The sequence below is a fragment of the Oreochromis niloticus genome, linkage group LG9 (genome assembly GCF_001858045.2).
Source record: "Oreochromis niloticus isolate F11D_XX linkage group LG9, O_niloticus_UMD_NMBU, whole genome shotgun sequence".
Classification (NCBI taxonomy): Eukaryota; Metazoa; Chordata; class Actinopteri; order Cichliformes; family Cichlidae; genus Oreochromis; species Oreochromis niloticus.
This window is the reverse complement of record NC_031974.2, coordinates 20,857,458-20,880,890: the sequence shown is the minus strand read 5'-3', so window position 1 is coordinate 20,880,890 and position 23,433 is coordinate 20,857,458. Positions and strand designations below refer to the sequence as shown.

At 40.7% G+C, this 23,433-nt stretch overlaps 1 protein-coding gene across 11 annotated transcripts in view; it reads right to left on the bottom strand.

Annotated features, from left to right (window-relative positions):
* Positions 1 to 21,343, bottom strand: part of neto1l (neuropilin (NRP) and tolloid (TLL)-like 1, like) — a 70,681-nt gene extending 49,338 nt beyond the window's left edge. For 4 of the 11 annotated variants that reach the window (XR_003221708.1, XR_003221709.1, XM_025910461.1 and 1 more), the window contains exons 1-5: positions 20,490 to 21,329; positions 19,969 to 19,992; positions 19,791 to 19,847; positions 19,545 to 19,679; positions 18,918 to 19,166 (exon numbers count right to left, since the gene is read on the bottom strand). Coding sequence is in view for 7 of the 11 variants with exons in the window: in XM_025910461.1 (XP_025766246.1) it covers positions 18,918 to 19,166; positions 19,545 to 19,679; positions 19,791 to 19,847; positions 19,969 to 19,992; positions 20,490 to 20,517 (493 nt within the window). In the remaining 4 variants the exon portion in view is untranslated. Of the gene's footprint in view, positions 1 to 18,917; positions 19,167 to 19,544; positions 19,680 to 19,790; positions 19,848 to 19,968; positions 19,993 to 20,489 lie in introns of all 11 variants that reach the window. The other 7 variants (XR_003221710.1, XM_019363430.2, XM_019363431.2 and 4 more) reach the window with 4 other exon arrangements.
* Between the last annotated feature and the right edge of the window lie 2,090 nt (positions 21,344 to 23,433).

The window sequence follows — 23,433 nt, the reverse complement described above, 5'->3', positions numbered from 1 at the left end:
CTGTCCACCTGTAAAATAAAAAACAGACTGACACACAAAAACTGACAAGGGCATAAAAAAAATGGCCTTGGCTGTGGAGAAACAGAAAGTGAGAAACAGAGACACAGAGGGGTTTGGAGTAGAAAGAGGAGATGGAAACAGCAGAGTGTTGGGAAACAGTGGGAGCTAGAGAGTAGGGAAGAGATAAAAAAGAGAAATCCAGGCTATTAAAGAGTATCGAGAAATGGGAAAAGCTAGTGATGGGGAGTGGGTAAAACAGCGCCTGACAGAAGCAAAGAGAGACTGAAAAAAAAGGAAAAAAGGATTGCGAGCTGTCTACATTCAGATGAGAGAGGCAGGTCATTAGTAGTGATGTGATGACTCGAGGTATGGGTGTGTGTGTGAGTCTGCATATGGCTGTTGATGAAGGATGGCTTTCTAGCAGGAAACCAGCCACCAGCCAAGTGGTCTAGCACCATCCTGGGAGAAACAGCATCTGTCTCAGCAAAATAGAGAGGAGCAATCAATAACTATACAGTTAAGGTGTGGGTGCACTCTTGTATGCGTGTGTGTGTGTGAGCTACGCCTGCACTGGCCGTTGTAGTTGTGCTTACACTGCATCTGTGTAGCTGCACTATGACAGAAATGTATGATATGTGGATGACATGTAAATTTGTAGATGACTGTTTATGATTTTTAACATCTGCTCGCAGCCGCACTCGGCAGTGTTGGTCTGCCTTTCACTTGATAAATCTTCGTGATGGCGGTAACCTGAGTGACACTCGACTTTTGGAATTGATACTGATGGCAGTATTAATACTAGTTTAAGAAAATTTAGTCGCAATGTTTAGGCTAAAAGTCCATCCATTTTCTTAACTGCATGTGCACTTCAGGGTTTCATGGTTTAGAGCTTATTCCGTCTGTCATACGACACAAGTCATCAATCTATAACAGGGTTAGTCATTTTTTGCTTCCTTCTAAAAACAAACAATCCCTTAGATTCCTCAGATTTTCACTTTCACTGTTACCTGATAGACTTCCTGTGTATTCGGGTTGACCCAGTTTGACTTAGATTTTTTGGTGCTTGTGGTCCACAAATGCAGCATTGGCCCCATATTTACTTGGCTCTAACAAACTGAAACATCTCCACTATTACGCTATGAACTGCCACTGGATTTTGTGCAGGTGATCGTGGATCTGTGATGATTTATTCTGACTCTGGTGATCCTGCAAGGATCAGTGTGGTGGTTTCAATTGTAAACTTTCATCAACCGGAGTGAAATTTGATTAATGAAATCCGCTACAAGACTGTCGATCGTACATTATGTAGGACAAATTTTTACCTGTTCAGTACTTACAATACAAATACAAACACAATACAAATAAATAATGGAAATCCAATCAACCTCCAGTGTACTTTGTAGTTTTTGTTAATTTGCTAATCCTGCTAGTTAATGTATTCTGTTTGCAGTTCATTAACCTGTTTCAGAGCGAATAAAATGTAGCAGTAGTATAAAAATATTGCACACTTTGTGTCTATTTCAGAAGAGCAAATATGCTCTTCTGGGTGTGTTTATGGGTGTAGAGCACATGTAAAACACAAGCTAGCATGACAAGGACAATGGCTTCAGCGCAGACTGTAAATTGTGTTAATTTGAAACAACTTAATGGAAACAATTTAAAACAATTAAGACAGATCACATTGTGCCAGCACTACGTCACCACAAACTGTAACACACAGTCAATGTGGTCACCTTATCTCATCAATAACCTCGACTTTCCAGACATTAGAGATATAAATACACTCAAGGAGACGGGCCATTATCTCACCGAGAAATCAAAGAATACCAACATCCACTTATAATTAGAAGTCAATCCTGACTAGAAAGCCCCAGTTACGAGTGGCAAAATATAAAACGCTACTACAGATTCAAAGTGAAGCAGGATCAGCTGTATGTAAATATCTGTTTCTGTGACCTGTGGAGAGTACAAAGTGCAGTTCACGTAATGGATTTTCATCCCTTAGATGGGTTTACTATGCAAAGCCTCTGTGTTTGTTTTCATAATTTTGTTTAATTTTTATTGCCAGGAAACTATGCAAACATTGCTCTGCATGACTCACACAAATATGCAGATTCATGATGGATTATGGTGTATCCACAGCTACCAGAGGATGAATATATATATATATATATATATATATATTCATACTGTATATGAGCTGCATTTATTTCTGCATGTAACCTTTGAAGTCTCATAAAAATGGGAAGAAACACTCTGATCTCCTAGAGAGAATAACCCTGTTGGTCAGATTCACTGCAATCAAAAGGACCGTCTGTTTCTCAATGTGTGTCAGGGGGAATTAAGACCAATGAATGAGAAATCAAATCACACAGCATTTCCTTTCATCTCCTCTTGAATCGATACCATGTCGTAAAGTATGTTGGGGCAGACCTCGCAGCATTCTGGCATTTTCTACTGAAGAGCACGGCTGCTTCCTGACTCTTTCGCACAGTTTCAAATAGGACAGAGCTTCTTGCGACACCTGCGAGTTAATTCTTCAAAATGTCAGGTTTATTCACAGTCACACTGACAGGCTGGGATTACACCTTCATCAGAGTATCTGTGCCTACAATACAAACATTTCCGTCGTCCAGTTAAGTCAATTTAGGCTTTCCCCTGCTTGGCTATTTGACGGATGCCCAGAGTAGTTGGCAGTGGAGTGGAGAGTAGGCTTTGATGTCCAGGCCCAGACTGTTAGAGTATTCAGGTTGACTTTGATAAACCCTATTAGACTGTCGTTATCTCCCCCTCTCTCTTTCTCGCAAGCGCTTACATGCTATAAGCCTCAGAGGAATGGGTTTGAGGGCAAAAATACAAGGTTGCTCAGATGCTGTATAAAACACGGATAAAGGAGAAGGTGCTTTCTGAAAGGGGAGGGCAAATTGACCGAGATGACTCAGAATGAGTGGGGAAAAAAATAAATGACACACTGTTGCGAAAGGTTTGCATATGCAATATCACAATGCCGCAATTAAGAGCCGCGTTGTATATCTGTGTGTCACCGCAGACAGCTGGTCCTCTGAGCTCGCAGACAGAGCAGAGAGCAACATCAGCTTAATGCAAAAAAACAGAATGAAGGATTCGTCAAGAATTGTGGTGGAGGTCGACGCGCTGCATGCATGCCAACGTAAAGCCCCATTCACCACTCACCGCTATCTAAATTGAAAAGAATATTTATACCAACTTAGGGTTCAGAAGTTAATGGAAACAGTCATGCATCAATTGAGTCACATAAAAATGTCCGCTGGAAAAAAAGCGAGATAACTACATCCTTTTAAAAGATTTTTAATTTTCTTAAATTGGCTTTTTGTGTCTGATAGAGGGTGTGTGTATGTGTGTGTTTGCATGTCTGTGTGTGTATGTGGGGGGGGGGTTGTATGCGCATTACTGTGAGAGTTTTAATCAGGCATCAGAAGGGGTATTAACAGGGAAATGTTCTAAAAGAGAAAGATCAAATAAAGATCTCACTCCAGCGTAATGAAACACTGCTCTTTGGTGCGCTGGCTAATTATGCCGGCCACGGTGCAGCAGCGATTGCTCGCAGTGAAAAAGTCCAATGACAGAGGTGGGAATCGGATATGCCTAAATAAGGACTCGCCCCCCACCCATCCAACCACCCACCCTACACAGGAAGCGCTTACTCGTTTACATATCCTGCCCTCATGTAAACTCTTTTGTCACTCATAATGCCGATCTTATAATCCCATCTGCTAGTTTAGGAAATTACTAAAGTTGCGGCTGCTTCACACATCTAAACCTCAGGCAAGCTGTTGCCTCCAGGTGATGAAATCCCTGTCGCGTTTAATGAAAAGAAAAGTCCCGATCAGGATTGCACTGAGAACACCCAAAAGAGATTTCCAAGTGCACTGACAAAACACAAGCTGTGCTAAAAGAAATTGTAAAAACACTACAACAGTTTCTAATCTTTGAGAAATGCCAAACTTTAAAGGCTAAACTCTGCAATGCTGTTTAATTAACATTATCAATATAGTTGTATGGTTGGCATCAAAAGGGCAAATTTAAGTTGGTAAAAATGAAATCAAAGCTTCAAAATTCATCACGTGAGCGTAGCATCTTCACTCCTTGTTAACAGGCATGTTCTTTAGGGGAGACTAATTTATATTCACAACTGCAGTCTAACCAACAACACCCGCCTTTGTCGCTGTAAGTCATGCCATTGGCGTAAATGGCATGACACAAATGGCTTCTTCCATTAGGAGGAAGCCATTTAGGAAGGAGCCATTTATGGGTTGAAAATTGCGGATTTAATCTTCAAATAAAGCTTCATGAGGTGGTGCGCTGGCACCAGAGGGAAGAAATTCTCTCTTCTCTACCAACAGATGCTCAGAGTACCGTTCAAAGCAGTGATACCTGAAGCTTGGTGTTTTAACAAACGCAATGTGAGGTGCACGCAGGATAAGAAACCAGTAGGATATTGTTTCCTTTATTGAATGGAACCAAAGAACATCTAAGACTCAACATTTGCCAACACCAAGAAACTGTGAAAGGTGGAACTTCAAAACACTGTTTCCAGCACGCCGCAGCAAACTGTAGCACTCATGTTAGCCAGTGTTCTCCAATAAATGGGCAGGTTTGTGTCAAGAAGGCATATCTGTAGCCAAGTAACATATTAAGATAGCTGTCTAATCAAAGACAGTACATGGATCTGAATAATTCTGTAATACAATGTTTTACGGGATGCTGAAGTACGAATGGAGGCAGATAATCCCCTTCAGGTAGTAGGTGAAAGAAGAAGAAAGAAAAGTTGTTATGCGCAGCAGTATAGTGGCAATGGTAAGAGAAACATCTGTCCAATCAGAACTGAGAGCAGCACAATTGTAAACAAGAGCTACACAGCAAACATGCTTGAAATCCCAACATCCTCTATAGCAAAAACTGAAGCTTAAAAGGATGGATGCCAACGTTGGTCCTGCGCAGAACTGAGGTAAATTCAAACAGGGTGTTACAAAGTGAAAAATAGGGATCTAATTATTGCAAAAAAGCAATTAAATACATTTATTTTTTAAAAAGAAAAACTAATAACGAGTCCACACAATATCTTTTCCACATACACAGATGTGTTTTACCTGACCATGTTTTTTCCCACTTTTTCTTCTGATTAATAAAAACTTTTAAACTATTTGTGTTTTTTTACACCTAAATTGAATTTCATTGGTGAAATAAAGCCCTGCGACAGACTGGCGACCTGTCTAGGGTGTACCCCGCCTCTCGCCCTATGACAGCTGGGATAGGCTCCAGCGCCCCCCGCGACCCTGAAAAGGATAAGCGGAAGTGAATGGATGGTGAAATTAACACATCAACCTCAGTTACAATGATTCCATCTCTTTCTACAGATGTCTACACTTATGACATCAGCAATCCTATGATGCATATGTGAAGTGAGTTAACTCAGTCAGATGACATTGTGAGTTGGTCTGCTTTTTTCTTTCTCTTCTTTTCTATCAAGAAACTTTAAAAAAATGTTTACGTCACTTTATTGTAATTGATAAAACAATAGTAAAAAACAAAGCGTCTCTTGCTAAAAAGTCTAAAAAGGGAAGTCTAGGCGATGCTTAAGAAGTACTTCAAACTGATGTCATGGTAATGTTCCTGAACTTTCCTTTTGGAAGTATTTTCCAACAATGATTTGACATCGAGAAAAGTTGACGGACAGCCAGCGGCCACTTAATGTCCAAATGCTTACTTGGTGTCTTGCCAAACTGAAGGGGAAAAAAAGATAAACCAGTATTTGACAGCTCAGAATGCAATCTGAGTCAATGTTTCTCTTTGGATATTTCCATGTGGCGCACTAAATACATTATCTAATTACTCACATGTCTTACGGCAACAAAGCTGGGTGTTGTTTAGACTGCAGTCGTGAATATGAATTAGTCTCCCCTAAACAACATGCCTGCTAACAAATACTGAACATATTTTGCTCATGTGATACATTTGGATCTTTACATTTATTTCAAGGAGCATCTTCCATCTCTGCTTTTAAATCGAAGCTCAAAGTCCACTTTTACACTTTGCCCGTTCCAACTCATGAATCCCTCATTTGTTGTTCTGTCTGTTGTCATTATGTATCTACTTATTGTTGTAGGCCTCTTAATTCTGTAATGTACTGTTTATATGATAGATATTCCAACGTAAACAGAAGACACACAAAGCCTCAATAAACATGTCCATAAAAGCAACATCAGGTAGCTTGTGACAATCATTTTTTTTTATCAGATTAACAAATACAAAACTAAGGCTATTTCTGCCATAATAATCTAGTTTTAGGTTTTAGTTTAGTTAACTATAACAGCCTTTTTCTACAGTTAGCTTCCTGGCTTGCAATGACAACATCAGTATTGGCTAAATAGAGTCCTTCTGCTGGATGTTTGGTGGTCTCTCCCTTTACTCTGCATTGCCAAGACACGACATCCATTGAGGGCTATAGTCAAAAGCTTGAGAGTGTACACTTATAGTGGTGAGCATAAGTATGGAAGTACCAGCCTGCTCTCACTCCCGACGCGTAATATACCAACGATTTGTCACGTCCCGAGACGTTCCACGGGAACACGAAAGGTGACCACCACCTTAATCGTGTTAGATAGTGTTTTCCAAAGCGATTTAAGTAAAATAAACACACATGTGAAGATTCATTCCAAACGGTTCCCATGTTTCCTCATTTCTCCGAACTCATAATATAGGGACGTGTTGGGCGGCCGACAGCATAATATACCGACGATTTGTCACCTCGTGTAAAATGTTACACTTTGGGAGTGAGAACGTGTTGGAAGTACACAATTTGAGACACAACAATAAAGTCTATGCAAAAAAACAAACAAACAATCAAACAGAACAATTACACAGATGATGCAGTGCTATAGGATGACGGATTTTCAGAAATAGCATCCATTAACAAACCACTTATCATTTCTAAACTGCTAAAGCAAACCTCTTTATTAAGACACAAAAACACCTTTGTCCACAGGAGAACAATAAATGCTCCTGTAACTCAACATTTAAACCCCATGCTTTTGAAATCAGCTTTGCGTCAGCCCACGGGGCAAAAATCACTGATGTTTGACAAATAGTGTGTCAAGAGATCCACTGCTTGGAGCTAAAACCTTACTCCAGAGCTACTGCCACTAGCAAATGAATATTTAAGCCACACCAAAGCCCTCCTCTCCAAGGACTCAATTTAGGCATTTTCACTGAGCTTTTTCTACTACAATCTAAGTTTCCACAAAGCCCCGCTCTTCAGAGGCAGAGCACGATAAAATCAATGACTCAGACTTTCTTCTTGATCACAGTCAATCTCTCCTATAAGCTACAAACACACAACGAGTTTTTGTAAGGGAGGTTTTAAATCTAATCTCATCTTCCACCTCCCACTTTTCTTTCTTTCTCCTTCTGACGCGTGACCCTGTAATGCTGTTTCCAGCCCTCTTACCTTGCTGTGCTCTGGTGTTTTCATTACATGTGGCGTAGTTCAGTTCATGTCAAGCAACAAAAACATTAGTCAAATGTCTCTGAAGTGGTAGGTGAAGTAATTTCCCACATGTACAGCAACCTACACACATAATCTCCCTTTCTACAACAGAGACAGAGTGTGAAATATCTACTAAGTCAGAAGGTAAAAGCTGGCAGACTTTTGAAATACCAGGAAATACAGTGGTGCCCAGAGGGAGACAAAATTTTCAGCCGAGCTCTGCAGATTCAACTTCATCTTTTCTAATTTAAGAAAAAGGAAATTATGTCCTTGTGGCACCCAGTTATCTAGGGAAAGGACGATGATTCAAATCGCACTTGAATTCTACATTTTACCAGCAGAGCCCCAAAACGGATTACGCCTGAATATTTAAGATTGTCCGGTGTATAAAACGGACAAAATGTGTGCAGCATTGTGCTGCGTGCGTATTCCACTTGAAGATAGAGCCCTGCTGCTCAGCTAGTTCACATCATTTTATTCTTCAAGGCTTTCCTCCTTACGAACATGGAGATATTTTTTTTTTGCTCCCAGCACACAAACCCAGGACCAACACCACCCCTACAAATAAACTGGAGGACAAAATGAAAAGGATTTTTAGATCTGAGGGTTCAGATGTAGCCGCTCAGCGGAGGTCCAGAGTGTATGTCTGTGTTTGTGCGCAGGGATTAGGAGCAGCATACAGATTTGAGCAGTTTCGCCCAACCAAAATCCAGATTGACTCAACTCTTGGATGAGAAATATCCTCTACACACAAACACGCACACACGCACACACAAGAACAAGATTGTATGTCTATGACCATATACGTGGACAGTGACAGCCAGCCTTAAAAATTAAGTTTACACAGGAAAGATCTTGTACCTGCAGAGTACAGATTCTCCAGCGAACTCATTTATTCTCACAAAGATATCTGCAACCCCGAGCAAAGTGATGCAATGTGATTACAAAAAATCACTGCAAACCTGACTATCCTGGATCATATCTGAATAAAAATTATATAAATGTGCTGAATGGATGAATAATCTGCTTTTTGACAAACTGAAGGATTTCCTAAAACAATTTAACCCCCCCCCCCCCCCCCCCCCCCCCTCCCTCCAACCCCTGCAGCAGATCAGATATTTCATTATTAAGAAAGAATAAGCAATCATACTGCATGCAGGAAAGCAGATAAAGTCAGCAAGCCTCAATTTCAATCCCGGAGATATTGAGCCAAGCAAGTGGCATTTAAAAAAATGTAGTAATTTCTTTAGTGCACAGCAACTGAAACTTACTGAGAGTAAACTGTCATGGTACTTTAAGATGTTTTGAGGCTGCTCGTGAGAAGGTTACAGGAACAAGTATGTGCATTTGTGTATTACGAAGAGTCATTTGTATGCATGTTAGGCACACAGGCTTATTAGAAGCCACAAGGTAAAAGCCAATTGGCATCCTTTTATAGATGGTGGCGAGAAAAGCCAGTGTCAGCTCAATGAATATTCAGATAGAAGCAGAAGCCTTGAGGGGACATGGAGCAGCCCCAGTCTTTTATCAGTCTTCCTCACAGCGCAGCCACAACCTATTCACAGCAATCCAAATCTTTCTCTGTATCACCGAATCCTCCTTTCATTTCTTCCATCTTTGTCTCTTGTTCTCTTTTCCCTGTTACTTTTATCACTCATATATACCCTTCCTGTATAGTCTTGCTCTTTCTCTGCCTCCGTTTTCCGTGCTGTACATTTTCCCGTGTTGGGGAATAATGAGAGCCAGCAGCAGTGGGTGGCCATGTGCGTCGCATTGTATAGGAGTGCCGTGATTAATCGAGCTTGCCAATTGGAAAATGAAAATGCCAGCAAGGCCATGCCGTCAACACACTGTTAGTGTTTGTTTGAGAAAGAAACAGACGAACACACACGATCGACTTCCTGACTTTTCCACGTCCTTCCATTCTGCCAGAAAGACTTCAGTCACTCACTGAAAGAAGATGGCTTTAAATGAGCTGCTGGAGCACGCCGGTGTACAGTCAATGGTCTGAGAAGGAAATAAAATTCTCTTGCGCGAACCTCAAAAATCGTAGACGAACGAGCAATTCGAGCTTTGACGAGGGTAAAAGGAGAATCGTGTTTGTCATTTTGACAGTTTTGTCAAGGTGTTTGACTCGAGGATGCAGAGCGAGAAAAATGCTTGGCAGCTCAAGCAAAAAGTGAACTGAGACAAAATAACACGGAACATCGTGCAATCTGGTTTACACCTCTATGAAACCAAATGTCACATGCACCTTTAGGACGACAAGCGGTCAAATTTAAACTGGCCTTTCTTATAGGAGCAGTTTAGGACCCTGCAAGCTCACTTAATGGATCCTCTGGGTGCCATAACCCTCTGCACACATAAGAAAAGGCAGGATGAGGCAGCCGAACTAAGCTGGCAAACTCAAGTTTTGTTGAACATAATACAGTCTATCTTTTGCGCTCTGCTTTGTGTAAACATTTTGTTCCATTATAATCATGTTGAGTATTTGTTCCTTGGTTGAACCTTGAAAAGAAGAATACATGAAATAAGCTGAAATAGGAGGAAACTCATTCAGTTGTAAACCATAAACCACTTGTCACGGTTTGCCCGTAAGCCTAACAGATGGTAATGATATACATTAAACCTCCATCACGGTCTCAGCAGTGTATGAAGCAGAGTAGCTGGTATATGACCCAAGCTGCACTATTAGTTCACGAAATGTACCATCAACTCGTTTTATTGTCATTTCCTATAAGGGAATATTATATACTGGTGTGGCCATCTGCTTGAATCCGCAACTATTTTATTATTCTGCAATATTACGAGGATTACTGACATTCCACATTTCATAATCCCATCATGGTCCTGCCCTCCTTCATTGTTGACATCATTCTTCCAGTAGACAAACAAAAGCCTGCCATTACCTATTAGACTGCCCAGAAGCCAAATGTGATTTAGGTCCCTTTGGAATCGGACATTTGCTCTTAGATGATAAGCTGGGAATTTAAAGTCCAAGCCGCTGCCAAACTGGATGTAAGAAAATGGGGGAGCAAAAGTGTAGATAATGAAAACAGAACGTTCATCATTCATCCCTGAGGAAGTGTCCTACTGATGAGAAGATGAAAATAAAAGTAAAATCCGTCAAGCACAGAAAGCAATCTGCTCTGTGATGCCATATGGAATCAGAGGTGCAAATCAGGAGTGACGAACAAACAAAATTCCTTCACCTTCCAACAATCAAAAGACCTTTTCAATCTGCTCTTAAGGGAATAACTCTCTTAGACGTTTTCGATGGGTTGAGGCCTTAATGTGTACAGAGATAAAACACAGAGCTCAATCTCATTCCTGCCTAATACAGCATAATGGAAAGAGTCGGGCTCTCGGCATGACAGCCATGGATCCACCACAGCGATAGGCTAATGAAACAAAGAGCCCTAGGCAAGCTGTTATACCTACAGAGGTAGGAAGAATGCAAAAAAAAGCCTTACAACAGTCGAGCTAATTTCCAATGCAGTGGAGACCATATGCATCATGTGCACAATGTAGCAAACACAGCGTGCATACACAATAGAGCACTCTATTGTGGATGTAGCACAGGAAGGACACAGGGGTTTGAACAGGAAGGCAGCCAAGATTTTGGTACAGATTGGAGAGTTGCATGGTGTAGACAAACACATGTACACACACAAACACACACCCTACTCCAATCCCCACACCAAGCCACAAATAAACCCCCACACCAAGCATGGTTTACATTACTGCAGACTTCCAGCTACAACAGAGAGATGCCCTGACCCCCGAAGCATCTGTAGCTGAACAGCAGGCCTGGCTAACAAACCGCCACAGAGGATAGAAGCAGGAGGCAGGCTGAGCTGCTGATTGATCTGCAGCGTAATTGGCTAGGAGTGGCTGAAACAGCCAGAGGACGTAAATATCAGCCATCCCGCTGGATAGTGAGTTAAGTTCCACAAGAGGGATAAACTCTGACTGGTTGTCCCCTGAGTGAAGGCTTGTTGTCTGATAAGCTGGGGAACACTCTGTGCTGAGACTCCACTGCTGAGCAGGAAGGAGCAAGGTGTAATATCAGAGCAAAGGATGTGAGAGGAGTTGAGTGGGGCAGATGAACAGGCACACGAGAAAGCGGCACAGCTAAGTTCAATCACTTTTTTCCAACATATGTAGTTTTACAAGATAGCTTATATATCTAGCTGGTGAGAAAACCACTAAAAAAACAGCTAGTTACCCACTGTAATTCTACAAAGGGAGTAATTAAAGGGAAAAATCTAAGTTAGTATCTTATTTAAACAATATGGTGTAAATATCATAAATTGGAATGATAGAAACGGGGTTTTAATATTTGAGACTTACCTTTTAATTGCATGTAAATTTGCAATTTTCACATCACAGAAAGTGCAAGAATCGTGTGCTAATGGAGGTGAATGGGAACTGTTCTCTTTCATAAACTTGGTGTGAACCATGCATGGCATGAGAGAAGAAAAGAGGTAGTGTGCTAGCTGAAAACAGAGAGAGATGAGTGAGGAGAGCGAGGGCACGGCTGACCTCATCCACAGCTGCAAGAGGTGTGCCTGCAATGCTAACTCGCTCAATCCGTCTCATTTTGCTCAGCGCAGAGAGAAGGGAGTCTTTAGCTGAGCTCGAACGTACCACCTGTCGTTTGACGTATTTCACCTGATGCTAGCGCATGAGATTCCTCTTGAAATTAGATTTTTGTTTTGTTGTACCACTCAAAAACAAAAAGTTAGAAAAGAAAATACACAGGAGAGCCTATTCTCTTAACACAGGTTATTTTCTATTTGCTAAAGCCTTTAGCATGATAGCGTTCCTTTGGTGAAACAATATAACACATGGGGAACGTGTTAAAAAAAAAAAGTACACCTACATGTGTTTCCAGTAAGGAAAAGAAAGACCCATAATAATCAGAGAAACAGCAGGCAGCCCTGAACAATCAGAAGAGAAACTCCCAGAGAATGTGACCTGCACTGTAGGCAGCGCTAATGGCAATAAGCACTGGAGCAAAACATAAGGAGGGAGATCATTTTGTTGTTGGCGGTGGCTTTGTGATTTATTAGTAATGACTATATGCGAGAATCTTATTCAGGCAAACACACTGAGGTCTTAAGGGAAGACCCAAAAGTGTACCACGGGAGATTTCTCTCTCCATTTCTACCTGTTCTCTGTGCTCCACTGAATTTGAAACCCTACCACTGCTGGGCCATGGAAAATGAAATTTAACTCCCACTACCTTAGGTGCTATACCACTTTGACAATGTTTTTATTAGATTTATGATGGCAAGTGGACCGCATCTCACATGCACACACTACAAGACTGAAATGTGTTTGAACTAAGTGTTATCAGCCAATAACTGGATACATGTTTGGTACTTGAAAAAGATTTTGTAGCGTGAAAACCATCATCTTTTTGTCTTTTGGGAGAAAAGAGCTACGAGGAACAATTGCAGTAGCTAACAATAGGTTGCAGTCGGGGAAGAAAATGCTTATCAGGAGAGAACAGTCCAGACGACAATTACATTCAATACCTCGATACAGCAAAACATTGTATTGCTTCATCGTGCTAATTATTGGCACAAACTATTGAGCTACTCAAATGGATTCAGACTTACTAGAGTCACTGCATTATGACTTCCTGTGGTGGGGCTTATCAAATAAATGTGAAGAAAGTGAACAGTGGAGAAGGAGAAATAAGAAGGTTACCCAGTGGGACCCAATAGGGGGTGTTGGTTAACTAAATTGACACATAACTGAATGGTTGAAACACTAGATCAGTTGCTATGGTGCAGTGGATAAATACACACTTCAGGTCACTTGAGGGTTATATTTTTCCCTCTCTGGGAAGATATTGTGATGGATCGCAATAAAAATTGATAAAAATTGAACCCCTTGGGGGGAATCTGATGACATGTTTAGGGTTCTGAAAGGAACGCGAGTTAGACAAGTGATTAAAACAAGAAATTCATATACAAATACAGACAAAGAGTAGAAAACAATCAGCCATAAAAAAAGTCATTTAAAACAATATAAAATCTGTCAGTTGAGATGAATAGCAAACAGTCATCTCCACAGATATTGTGATGGATCGCAAATAACTGTGTTGCAAACTACTGAAGATCATAAAAGTGCTACATAATAATACGATCCTGATAGATACTCCATGACTCCCACTTCTGTTTTTCTTTTACACTTTCATGACATATTGTGAGTTTTTGCAGACAAATGTAGAATATGTGAGAAGTATTAGCTGCTAGTTCACTTTTTCTACATCTTCTGATTATCCATTAAACCCTTGCATCTTTACAACGGAGCTCCAGATCAGTACTTCTCTCTACAGGCAAATTTTGGACAAACTCCCTTAAAATTGTCCTTATTACATCCTAAAACACCTATGTGACTATGTTCGCTTTCCACACACAATACCATGAAATGATTATTTACCTCTCTCTGCCTGTCTGTTTAATGTCAGTGTCTTTAGAAACTTCAATCTGAGAGTTTGGTGGATGCAATTAAATAAAATGTGACTCAAACATTTAAATGTCAGTTGCTGGCAAATGGCTTTGGAAAGAGATGTGTTACTGGGAAGTTACTGAACTTTCTACCCAGCCCCAGCGATGGTGCCGCTGTACTCAGCCGCTTCCAAGAGAGACAAGTCGATCTCTGTGGTTCAATTTCCAATTTTCCTGTTTGAGCCCATCTAGGTTCAATCTCATGACCCTGCCTCCTTTGTGATAGGCCCATACATCCTATTCCAGATATAATACTAAATGCCATTTGACTCACTCCAAAATAATTCTCAGCCCAGTTAGAGCTCGGTTGGCTCTGAAGCACTCTGATCACTCAGTGTCATCTTGATTACCAGCCATGGTTGAAATTTTAAATAGAAGAAAACATTAAGAAGATGTTCGGTTAACATCTGAGGTTTCCTGTGGAATTTAAACAATGAGGAATATTAGATTGTGTGCGGCACACATTTCAAAAAGATCGAACGAAAACCATTAAAACAATCAACATTATAAATGTATGGTCGCTTTTCATGGAGCGCCACAGTCTCCATATTTTATCACAAACCACACAGCATCTGTCTCAGTTCCAGGTCTTGGCTCTGCAAACAGCCGAGTGCAGGGAGCAAGAGGCGGGAGAACTTGCAGCTTTTATTTGCTCTGGCTTTCGCTTAAGGTGCTGAAACACCACTTAATCTACCAGTCCACAAGGGTCCAAGGTCACGGCGCCCTAGGACAACCTGAATAGCAGAATGCTGCTGAAATCCCCCAGCAGTCTTGAATGGACATACACACAGAAACACACATACCACAGTTCCTCCACTGAGTAATTTCCCCTGCTGCACACGCTGTATTCGACTTTTCTACTTGCACTTTCATATTACACAATATTACTAGAAGGCTGCCCGTCAACCTAATGCATTAGCTCTCTCACTGACCTCCACAGATGATGCAAATCTGTTGGCCACAACTTCACATGTGCTTTTAAAATATAACAAGCTTATTACTGTGCTGGCTTTTATGACAGACAGCTAAATTGCGCTCATTATAGTTTCTTTCATAGCGCCACACAACGGGCTTTTGCACACAATGGCTCAGTATCACACTTTTACATTTCGCCACTAGTTCACAATTACATTATGGTTCTGCCATGAATACATGTATATGCAGGCATTGTAATGAAAAAGACAGAATAAAACAACGCAAAAATAAAACCACAAATTATAACACATTAAGCCTCAGGCCTTATTCTTCTTTCTTAAAATAGTTTTGTTTTGGAATATTTGCTGATCACTATTTAGTCTCAATCCCTTCTGGCTAAACAGGCTTTTTTTATATGTTCACTTGATTACTGAGCAGTAGAATGTGATAAATTCTGAGATACACTTAGGTTTGCATGCTGTTTCAAAGTGGTATTAAGATTACATGTCAAGACTAAGTGTACAGCATTTTGGTGTTTTTGAGAAACTAGTGTGACATTTTAACAAATACGCTGGTGAAACTGCTCTTTTGCAAAGAGTTCGCTGCCAAGACTGAAGCCACTCACATGTCTTTAAGCTACTACCAGTATGACCAATAACCTTTTAGCTTAGTGTGAAGGCTGGAAAATGGTTACTTCTTGCACTGTGGGCGCCAGTAGATAATAGCATGACTAGCAAGTCTGAACTGCATGCTTTTGCATAAACAGCAAGAGATATGCATCATCAACTCTGCCTCTAATTCAAAGTGAGATTAAGAAATACGTCTGTATCTCATTGTCACTATTCCCACTTCAGAAGCACAGTTTCTTTTTACAGAGCCTGTGTGGAAGTCAGGGTTTCTGTATGGAGCACACACAAACACACACAGATCCTGCTCTTAATGAGTACAGTGGCATGCATTAAATGTTTAAAACTGTAGTTTCACTGGAGTTCACACTGATCCTTTACCAACAAAATTACTTTAAGTGACTTATGTGTTATACACGCCATGTCTCAAATGGCTGCAATTGGGGAGCTGGGGAACCTAATGAGGTTTTGCATTTACGTGACAGCTAACTAAGTGAAGTTAACTTATCAGCCATGTTGGATGTATGAGAATGCAAGGCCAAGTAAATTAGGTCCAAGTCAGACAGGCCTCGAGACTGGACTGGGCCCATCTACCAACCACCCGTTGCAAGCAAAATATGCATGCTCCCAAACTGGTTGGCAAGTGGTTGCTGGAGGTTGATGGCCGTCAACGTGAAAGAAAAATGTGTTGCCATTAATCTCCTTGTGGTTTCTTTGGTCACCTGTAGTTTGTATGGAATATGCAAACTTTGCATGCCTACTTGACTTTGCAAAATGCTTTGCATTTCCTCTTTGCATCACACTTTTTCAATTTTTAGTACTTTGAGTGTTTGTTTTTAATGCTAACTTGACCCAGTCTCAGCAATCCCAAAATGGTTTTTGGTGCAGCCCTCTCTTTTCAACTGATTACGCTTAGTGACAGCCAGGAGCATCCAGTAACAGCTCGCCAACCAGTGTGGAATACACATTTTTTCCTCATAACTGGTAGTTGTATCACATCCAATATGGCGGACAACTCTCGTGCAAGATGTGGGTGATGTCATTTGAGGAACCTCTATATGTGTCAGGTGTTCTAATTCAGTCAGGTGGCTCACTTGTGAGTCACACAGGCAGCTTGCCATGGCCTGGTAAGCTTCCATTATAAATACTGCAAAAGTGCCAGGCAATCTTGTAATTAAAAATGTGTCTGAGTGACTCTAAGTAATTGAGTAGGAAGCTACTGTACATATACCTCCAAAATATCTGGCAAATCCCAACGTAACTTTGATTTCTTTGCAAAAAACAAGTTACAGCGCAGTTTGCAGAGGTGAAAAAAGAATGCTGTACAAGTTCTGTGACACAATAGACTGAGTATAAAGAATCTGGGTGTAATGTGTTTGACAACTAAATTGTGAGTCACATCAACAGGAACTTTAAGTTCATCAAAGACTATTATAGTTGGATCTCTTCTGTCTGCTAAATCTCTTATATAAATATAGAATTTAATACATAGCTCCTTCAGACTTCAAGTACCTCAATATCTATGATAGGACACTAGATACTAGAGATTCCAGTCATTGGTTATTCATTCACTGGCTGCTGTATTAACCAAATTAGTCATCAAGAGCTCTGAAAGGACAGTAGCAGAATGTGAAGGAGAGGCACAATTTTTTCTTTATCTGGCAGCTGCTAAAATGACTGAGGAAAGAGAGTGAGAGGAGATGATTCATGTCACCTTTGTTGCCACATCTTTTTTCTTTTGCTTCCATTCATGAGAGGAGGGCTGTGTAAATTAGCATGGTTAGCAGAGCAGCTGCAGATGTGAGACACTATTCACACTGCCAGATTTCAGAGTATCGAGTCGAGTGAATTCAAGACTTTTGTCTTCATTAATTATGGAAATCATATGCCTCAGATATTTCCTATCAAGTCAAGAGGCAAAGCTTTTCACTGTTCTCTAAGCAAATTTTCAATAGGACTCCCAAGAGAAGCAGGAAGTAGAAACAATGCTTGAATTAGACACCACTGGGAAAAAAGAGGGGTCTTTAACCATCAGGGATGAAAAAAACATCCTTTATGTGCAACTCGTTTTCAGAGCAATTTTGCAAATTACAGTACAGATGTTAATTGCAATTACCGCATGTGAATTCTTATTCACACCCATTAGGAAATAAAGCTATGCAGACTTAGTCAGGGTAAAAACTCAGAAAATGCTACTATTTTGACATTTTATGATCACCTTTAACATTTTGGAAACAGTGCTTATCTCATATAATTATTAGTTTTGGTGAAGAATTGACATCTGCCTCTGTAAAGTGAATCGAAGAATATTGGCAGAGCTAATCGAACATAAATATAAAAGAATCTTTGTGTTAATGAGCGAGCTTAATGGTGTGCTCCTACTCAGATAAACCAAAGCCAACAGAACAGAATGGCACGATGTGCAAGGCTACCGTACTGCAGTGTGAAGTGAACTGAGGTGAAGAGGAGTCAGTATGAACAGCATGAAATTGAAACGCTTCCCTGAGGTAAAAGTTGGGTTTATCCCCGGGCTACTTTGTCAATATACTGTAGAAACCCGCAATTTCCTATGAACAGCTTCACCATTTGGATTTCCACAAAGCAATCGGAGATAAATCTGCAGCTCTCTCCCTTTTCACCCCAATAGCTTTCTTTTCAACTGCCTGCAGCTAATAGCATGTTTTTCAGATGAAAGGTTCATGTACTGCATGTGTTCATTATTTAAACAATGACACGCTCAAATATCCGATGGTAAAACGCCCCTGAAGGTTTGGAGACAAATTGGCATACTCTATGCATTTCCTGGCACTATGCCTTTCAAGCCTTTGACTCACTAAAAAAAAAAAAAAGTTGACAGTGTTATTAAACCCAGTCAAGTGTGGGTGAGTGAATATTAAGTCATTCTTATGCCCTGATTCTTTGTCACCAATCCTCATGCTGCTTCAGTAATGCTATCACGACCAAAGATGAGGTAAATTAAAAAACGCCAAGGTTTGTGCTCGACACTACAGACAGGTTAGCTTCTCCCTGTGAATCAGTGTTGATGAAACTGTTCCGTGTCTCTACACATATAGAGAGAAAAACAAGAGCGAGCCAACCAGTCACAAGAGTGTCCCAGCCAATGACAGCATAATGCCAATGGTAACAGTGAGCGTGTGCAGACAGACAATCAATAACACTCTAAGAGGCTTCCACAAATATCAAGGCCGAGCTCCCCGGATGATGTTCGTTATTCATTTGGGAACCTGCTGTTAGAGCTATAAACTCTGAATATGCTTATAAAGGAAGTCTAAAAAAAAGCCTAAAAAGCTACAAAAACAATCATACCTGCAGTGAAGTTGTAATTTGCAGAAAATCCCACTGCTTCCAGTTCACCATCCGTAACAAATTTTATCCACAGATATCTGCCGCTACTCCTGATGTCAGGCGGGCTGTGCTGACCGCAGTACCGTCCGAGAATCGGGGAGAAGCCAAACGGTCCATCTCGTACCTCAATGTTGTCAAATTTACATTCCCAAGAGGACTCGATTGAATAATTCTCCTCAAAGTGTAGGTCGATACACTGCCTTGGGGGAGCTGCAAGACACAATGGAAATAATTACTACCTAACACAAAGAATGGCGTACACTATTAGTCATGCTTTCAGTGATGAACATTCAGCTTCTTTCATTATCAGCGTTCATATCAAATTCTGGCTGATAGTCAATTCATCTCTAAATAACGAGAGATGTTATTTCCACATTCACTTTGGTACTACATTAATGAGGCTATGTGCACTGACTTATCAAAAACCATCTTTTTATATTAAAAAAAGGCTTTCTAGGCTTGCCACTCAGTCCAGTGTGTATCATCGCTCACTGAGGATAGCGTCAGTAGGGCTTTAGTTGAGAATAAACAGCTAGATCACGTTGGCTTTTTTTCTTCACTACTGCTGTGTTTAAAGAGACGATTTACCTTCAAGGATGTAAACACACTCTGTGTCTGGGGGGTATTTGTTTGGGTAATTGGGAGAAGTGAAGAGCCCTCCTTCTGCTTCCTTTACCCACGTTCCACACTGACCTGCAGGCTTCACTCCAGAATTGTTTTTCACTGAAATATACACACACATACATTGTGTATTTGATAGTGTTAAGCATATACGTATGAATTTGAAGAGAGGACATTTGGACACCAAAAAGACAAGCTGATGATGGCTATTACCTGCTGTATCCTTCTTTGTTGCCCCACACAACCCAAGTATGAGTAGACTTGCAACAACTGTAAGGACAGAAAGATGAATTCATATTGGGGTTTTTTTTAAAAATTACACTAGTTTTTGTCTTTGTTTTGTTTTTTTCATTTAGGTTGGAACAAAGGTATTAATACTGTATTTATTTACCTAATGTAACAATCTGGTCCCGACCTAAAGGAATAAAAAAAACACACAATACCGCCAATAATAATAATAATAATAGTATATTACCTCAGAACATAACCTACAGGCTGCTACTAAAAGTCTCTTCCAACAAAGACTACACCTATATAAAGCCCCTTTTCGCCAGAGGCTTCAAAATTATATATTTTTTAAAACGATAGGCCCACATCACAAACTGCAACAATCTCAATATGACTATTTCCTGCCATAAATAAAACTGAAGGTTAAAAAAAAAAACTTAAGACTGTGACCTTCACTGTGAGTTTACAGGTTGCAGGATGCAGTGCATCCGTTTTTCATCTCATATTTGTTTATCCCCACTGAATCACCATTTTGTTCCTATGTTGATTTCGATCTGTTGCTCTGATATTTACAGTCCGTCTAAACTGATTAAAAGATTATCATGCCGCTTTTGCGCTTGGGTAGGACAAACATTAAGAGCTTTTCAGCAAGTGTGCTTCAGTTGGTGAATAAGGATGTCTTACCGTGATGGAAGCTGTGCCCATGTAGCATGTCTGTTCCTTTCACAAACGGCTTTAGGCTCAACTAATTCCATTTAGATTAGGAATACTTGAAGAGAGAAAAAAAGATAGAGATGTAAGTTTCTGAGTATTCACGCAGAGATTTCGCTCATGTTATCAAACCTTTCGGTGGTGGGTTAAAAAAAAAAAGCGAAATTTTACTCCTTATTAAAATCTCAGAGAGAAAAAAAAATCCTTCCAGATGTGTCACAGCAACTACTAATCACCAGTTTCATATAAAACCAAAAACAGTTCCAAACACTCGCCCGATTTCCATCCAAACGTTTCTAGTACCCCTTGGCGCGTTTGATGCACTGAAAGGATTAATAGTCCCTTCATCAGCCCTTCTCTAATCGCTCCACCTTTGCAATCTTCTTTTAGAAAATATCACGGGCAACCTTGTTTTGTCCGCTTTGGTCCCTTTATCAAGAGAGATGATCCTTCAAGAGCACGTAAAACCACGCAACACTCATCTCTGCGGCGTTTTCTGTACTCTTTTGCGCTGCGTAAAAATCTTCTGGAAAACAAGAGGTTGCCAAACAGATACAAAAAATAATAATAATTAAGTGGATTTTTGTTTGGCTTTCATTTGTCGCCCCGTGTTTCCCCACAAAGCTGTCAGTGTTGTTCTCACTGAGTCCCTCTGCCTGGGTTTCTGTCAACTGCTTGAGTCCCCGCAGCCGGCAGGAGCTAATGTAAGATCTTCTTCCTCCTCCCGTTCATTCACCACCGACTACGGCCGTCCAATGCGCCACAGTCCTCACGTACTTTTGACGCACGCATCGAAAAGTTCTCCAGGACACGACTTCATCCACACACACACACTAACACACACACGCACGACACGCGCGCACGTGTTTGAACAATAAAGCACGCGCTGCAGAATTCATTTTCACTAGATCCACCGCGCAACAAAAAAAAAAGCGAAAGGTAAGCAGAAAAGGCAAGGGGATTGGAAATGAAATAAACAGTCGAGGAACGCGAAGGAGCGAGGTTAAACAAACGGAAAATGCACTGTTAAGCGTAAAGGACTCTCAAGTCATATTTCAATGGTCGAAAAAAATGCACATCGCCTGCTTTTATCAGATTAAGAATCCATCCATTTGTTTCTGCTGTGTTTGGGAGCTATCCTAAAATGCATAAGCAGGCTAACGTAGTTTATATAGAACAACAACAGACCTGCCATCCACTTCCAAGTGATCAAGGATGGCATCTTTAGAAATTCTGCACTTCATGTTTCCAGTTTCTATAGAAATTGGAGCGATAAGAGGACACTCCACTTTTCTTTCTTTTTTTCTAAAAGCGTGCCAGCGACTTTCCTATAGTGCGAGTGTCAGGATGCATCTGCACTCTTCTACTGACTGTGTAGTCACTCTCACACCTGATGACAAAGCTGATCAGAGGGTGCCCAGGGACAACTCAGGGGCTCAGGCTCCCAAAATAGTTTTTGGCTCCCATCAGACAATATCCATCTTCAGATACTCCTACTGCAGTGGCAAACTTGGACTCGGTTTCTCTGTGCATATGTTATTGTTACTGGTTTGCTATTGCACCGCAACTGCAATCAGCTTCAACAGAACTGTTCACGATAGTGGACGTTTATGTCTCATCTTTTGCAGCATAACAGACTCCTGTACAACTTTGTTTCCTGTCCTGTCTCCCTCTTCCTCTTTGTGTCTTTCTAGGTCACAAACCCACCTGAGATTTGTAAGATAAAGATTCACTATTGCCTCCAACGTCCTTCTCTTAATTACATCCTGTTCCAGAGATTGGCTTGTTACTCTTCACTCTAAAAGTGTTTGGTTTTATAGCAGGTAATGTAGACTCTGAAGGTGCCACGCTGACTTGGAGAATGCATGTGGGAGTGGAAAATCTCACAACTCTTTTCAACTAATAGGCTCCCGCTAATCTGTTATAGAGTGATTTAATGGACTTGGGATTTGGACCCCCATACACGAACCAAAGCTTAGCCACTCACTTTCTTGCTACTGTACAAAAAACTCCCATGAAACCTGTAACCCTCTGCACAGTGTAGCTCGCTCTGCTCCCTCCAAAATCTCACAAACACACAAAAATGCTGAAAAGATTTTAAAATGTCAATTTCTCGGCAAAGGCAAAGCTTATTATAGATCTTCGAGTCTGAAGGGATGTCAATACTATCATACAATGGAGTGCCCAAAGCTTGTTATTGATCAGCAGCGATGCTGTGTCATCGGACAACTTCATAAACACAACGGCACACATTTCTGATGGGTAAACTCGGAGATAAAGCAGCAGAGCTATATGGGTATTATTCAAATGAGGCTTATCTAGCCCACTGTATGCAAGAGTAGCCTTAGCGAATTTAACAGCAGCCTCCAGTTTAGCTACATAAACCGCCTCTCTGACTCAGTAGCACAGAGGCAGTGGGAGAATATCAGAGAAATAATTCATTCAACAGCAGTCTCAAAGTCTGCCATTTTTAATTAAGGAAGTCTATCATTTGGCTGAAGATAAGTATTGCGCTGTGTCGGCTTTACCTACATTTGTAATTGTAATCAGTTTGGGGAATTGGGAACATTCAGGTCTGGAACTATACATTTTACTAACAGCACGCACATAACTAAACAGCCAGTTCAACGAAGCCGTTCATTACACATGTTCTGCTCTGTTTGCTGTTTCATCTTCAGTTAAATTTCACGATTGCTCATTGTCTAGAGGCAATTTAACTCCTACAGTCTGTGGCCTCACCCCCCAAAAACAAAACAAAAAAACCCATCAAGGCTCATTATTTTCATTTAAAACATGCAAAAATGCACTCACAACAAGTATATTACTCTTCTGCATACGCAAAACAGAGTAATTCACGATTGCTTCCTGTTCATTTGGCTCAGACCTCATGTGCAAATTGGGCATTCACCTTCTACTT